Source organism: Bison bison, unplaced genomic scaffold (genome assembly GCF_000754665.1).
Source record: "Bison bison bison isolate TAMUID 2011002044 unplaced genomic scaffold, Bison_UMD1.0 scf7180017864297, whole genome shotgun sequence".
Classification (NCBI taxonomy): domain Eukaryota; kingdom Metazoa; phylum Chordata; class Mammalia; order Artiodactyla; family Bovidae; genus Bison; species Bison bison.
In genome coordinates, this window is record NW_011494869.1 from 7,228,245 (window position 1) to 7,232,141 (window position 3,897).

Consider the following 3,897-nt stretch of genomic DNA (forward strand, 5'->3'; position numbering starts at 1 on the left):
GGCCAGGGCTGCCGGGAACCGGGAGGGGGTGGGGAGAGGGGGCCGTTCTTCTCGGGACGCAGGGAGGCCGCCCGCAGAGGTCGAGTACCGCCTGGCTGCGTTTTTCCTCATCACCCCGGGCGCGCCGGAGGAGTCAGGGTGGGGACCTTTAAGCCCGCGGACCCAAGTACCCCAGCAATTCCCATGCGTTTTACACCCATTCTCTTTGCCTGCACAGAGAAGGCTCAGAGAAGGAGCCCAGCTTACTCAAGATCACAGAGCGGGTGCACTGCGGTTCTGGGTGTGACCCCTAAAAGCCCCCGATTCCCGGAGGTCATAGTGGCCATGCGCCAGCCCTGGATTCGCACCCGGAGGATGGGGCCTAAGCAGGAGAGCTCGGCCTCGGAGGCACCTCCGCTCTCCCAGGGTTCCTCGATTAACATTAAAGCCCTGGGATCTGGACGTTTCTATGAAGGCAAAGGCGCCCCCCACCCATGACTTCTGTGCTCCCTGGTCGGTAGAGGAAACAGAGACCAGAAACAGAAAAAAAATTGCGGTTTTATGCAGGACTCGGGAATGGAGAGGGGCTGCCAAGTAAGTGGGGCTTCACTCAGCGTCCACCAGGGGGCTCAAGGAAGCCGAGCAGGGCGTGCTACTGCCGGCCAGCCCCTCAGCAGGGCTGGCTTCGGAGTGGAGGGGGTTTCAGGGTGAGGGGTTGTCTCCCGCGCCCAGGTAGGAGGCCCGGCTCTCAGGGCTGCTGTAAATGGTTAAAGCTCCGGGCAGGCTGAGGGCTGGGCCTCCTAAAGCCGCTGGGACGTCCAGCAGGAGTGGTGCCCCGAGTGTGGAGTCCTTTCCTAGGAGAAGCGGGGCTGTACTCAGCAGGGAGAGATGGTCATCTCCTTTCTTCGGGGAAGGAGAGCTTCACTCGCCTTGCCCTCTGGTCAGTTGCGATGAAAGATCCACTCTCAACCTCCCCCTCTCTCCCAGCCTGGGAGATTTCCCTCCAAAACATCGACTGCCCAGCCCACCCAATCGTGATACCTCAGGCCCCTCAGGGTGTCCCCCAGGTCCCTGAGTCACCACATATATTACCTGGGCCTGGAGAATTTAACCCCTTAACCGCCAGCTCGGTCTCACCCTTCTCTGGAACCAAGGGCTGCAACTGCAGAAGAGAACCCCAGGAAGCAGCTGGGGAAGGGAGCTGGGGCTTTGGCAGAGGGAGAACAGTGGTGGACTAAAGGGCTTGGCTGAGCAACTCTCAGCACCCACCCCCACCACCCTCCCCACCCCCATCTTACCAGGGACAGCTCCATGTCTAAGTCCATCAGAGTCCATTCCCGCCCTTGGAGGCTGGGGCCCAGCACCTGAGGGGAGCTCTGGGTCAACGGTGTCCTCCCCAGGGTGCCCAAACAGCTGGAGCCCACCGAGCCCTGTGCCCCTGCCTCACTGAACGTGTACTCACATCCAGCGGCCCTGCGGGCTCCACACTTTCAGGGGGGGCCCGAAGCAGCATTGGAGGCAGCAGACTGTCTGGGCTCCGGCCTCCCCTCTCCAGGTCCAGAGGGCCCCTGTGCACAGAGAACTGCTGTTGGCCACTCCTTGCTTTAGGTTTCCAAGGAACCTGGATACATCAGGATCTAATCTGACAACATCTAGAGTGTTAGAAGAGGACCTCCCAACCCACACACACAGAAGGGCACAGAGAAAGCACCTTCTGCCTCCTACCTTTGGCCTGAGGTTTGGGTCGTGTGCCTGCCCCCACCAGGCAGTTATCAGTACCAGTGGGTCCTAAACTGTTATGTACTTTACAATCTTTACAATCACTCCAGTGGTGGCATTTAAAATGCAGACTCCTCAGCCCTGCCACTGAGAAGTTTCCGCTTTCCAGGGGCCTCTGAAGCTGGTGCTCCTTAGAGCAACTCTGCAAAATCAGGTCAGATCATGGCTGCCTCCTCAGCCACCCTGGGGCAGACAAGGCTGGGAAGTTTCAGGACTAGCTAGTGCCGGTCTAGCTGCAAAAGTGGCCCATGGGGTTTGTAATCACAAATGGGCTTTCTGCTCACCTGTCGGGAACCTCCCTGGGGCCTCTTGGTTCAGGCTGTTGGGCATTCCTGGGCCCCTCAGGGCTGAAGCTCCCCTTCCCCTCCAGGATGGCCTGCACCACAGCCACAGGCAGCGGTGGGGGTGCTGTCACGCAGAAGTCACACTCGTTTGGGGCCAGGGCCAGCCCGGCCTCGCCTTCCCCCCCTGGGCTGGCTGGCTCTTCTTTGAGCAGTGCCAGGCCCTTCTCCCTGCACCAGAGAAAAGCTTCAACCAGACCCTGGCGCTGACCTCTCCCCCTATCCCCACAGCCATCTGGGCTGCCAGGCCCACCCCCCACAGCTCCCCAGAGGGCAACCCCTGTCCCTCTTACCTCCTACCACCACTGGAGGGGGAAAGCCTGGTTCCTTCAGGGGAAGGAGAGTCTTCCGGGAGGTCGGAGATGATGGGGCCTCTGGCCCTGTGAGGGCTGCTGAGGCCCAGCGTGGTCTCCGGGAGGGGCTGTAAGTAGAAGACGAGGTTGTGCCCTTCACCTAAAGTCATAGGGTGAGCCGGAGCCTGACTGGTATCACATGGGCAAGACCTAAGGGGGAAGGCTTGAGGGGGGAGGCTTGGTCCACGCGGGGTCTGGTGGGAGGGAGGCTAGGCTCTATCTTCTCTTCTATTTCTTTTTAAAAAAAATCTGTTCTTTTAGGGGAATGGGGAAAGGGAACAGGCTCTCTATGGAGAGATGAGAGGAGAAGCAAAAACCTACCGACTGGATAAAGTAGGGGTCCTGCAGGAGGGCACCAGGTAAGGGGCAGGTGTTGAATTTGGCTGGCGATGGGCACCCCTCATCCAGCATCAGCGACCTGTGCAAGGTGGCCAGGGGCACAGGCAGGGGGCTGGGCAGGTTCATCTCCCAGGCCCCTCAGCCTGCACCACCGCCCTCCCACAGGCCCCAGCAGCCACGTCAGCAGAGCTGAGGCCTGTTGCCAGGGCATCAGTCACATGCTGGAGGCAGAAGGGGCTCCCCCCACAGAGATGGGGGCCCTTTGGGGGCAGAGGGGAGGGAGGAAGCCTGGTTTGGGCCCCAGACCCTCTGCTCTTGGGATGCTTTGGGGTGAGGGGGAAGGGGATCATGGGGTGGAAATACAGGGTTAAGGTCCTGGAAGTGAGGGGTCTGAGAGTCAGGGTTTTGGTGGTATTATTAGGGGTAGGGGGAAGCCCTGGAATGGGGCTTTTGGGGAGATGGCGATGGGGTGAGGAAGACGGTAGTGCAGTGGGAAAGGCAGGTGAAGGGGTTTCTGAAGGAGAAGGAGTCCTGCCAGGGCTCTGGCAGGGGGTGGGGGCGTCTCTGGGGTTCTCACTCACAGCTTCCTCTTAGCTCCTGCGCTGCCAGACCCAGCCTGAAGTGGCCCAAAGAGGCACTGGATCAGCTGAAAACAAAGGGTTAACTCATCTTTGGGGCCTTGCCCCTCACTCTAACAAGACACTTCCAGGGGGCTTCCAGGGCTGGGCGTTGGGGGGATACGTTCAGGAGTGGGGTCGGGGCAGAGGAACACCTTGCCGATGACCCGATGCTGTTGACCGTGGCTCTGCCGCAGGGTGACCACCTCCCTCCACAGGATCTCGTTCTGCCTGGGGAAAAGGCGTGGGAGGGTGCTGAGGCATCTGAGAGTTCGCGGGGTCACCACCCCCATCCCCAGAATGGCAGGCCCGCGCCCGCGCCCACTCGGATGATCGTCCATCCATAGTCAAGAGACTGCCACAGCTCGGCCCACTGGTCTTGGAGGAGGCGCCGAGGCACAAGAGAGGAAGGAGCTGCCCAGAACCGTCTAGAAGCCAGTGTCCTCGCGCCCAGAGCCCCCCTTCTCCCTCCCCAACCTCCTCCGCCCC

The 3,897-nt window shown here is 60.8% G+C and overlaps 1 protein-coding gene across 3 annotated transcripts in view; it reads right to left on the reverse strand.

Annotated features, from left to right (window-relative positions):
- Positions 1-67: 67 nt before the first annotated feature.
- The window catches only part of HSF4 (heat shock transcription factor 4), a 5,352-nt gene continuing 1,522 nt past the window's right edge, over positions 68-3,897 (reverse strand). Inside the window, exons 5-13 of one of the 3 annotated variants that reach the window (XM_010851066.1) lie at positions 3,564-3,639; positions 3,373-3,437; positions 2,774-2,870; positions 2,393-2,520; positions 2,043-2,270; positions 1,442-1,547; positions 1,278-1,343; positions 1,072-1,186; positions 68-833 (exon numbers count right to left, since the gene is read on the reverse strand). In XM_010851066.1, the coding sequence (XP_010849368.1) occupies positions 682-833; positions 1,072-1,186; positions 1,278-1,343; positions 1,442-1,547; positions 2,043-2,270; positions 2,393-2,520; positions 2,774-2,870; positions 3,373-3,437; positions 3,564-3,639 (1,033 nt within the window). In that variant the 3' untranslated portion in view covers positions 68-681. Of the gene's footprint in view, positions 834-1,071; positions 1,187-1,277; positions 1,344-1,441; positions 1,548-2,042; positions 2,271-2,392; positions 2,547-2,773; positions 2,871-3,372; positions 3,438-3,563; positions 3,640-3,897 lie in introns of all 3 variants that reach the window. The other 2 variants (XM_010851067.1, XM_010851068.1) reach the window with 2 other exon arrangements.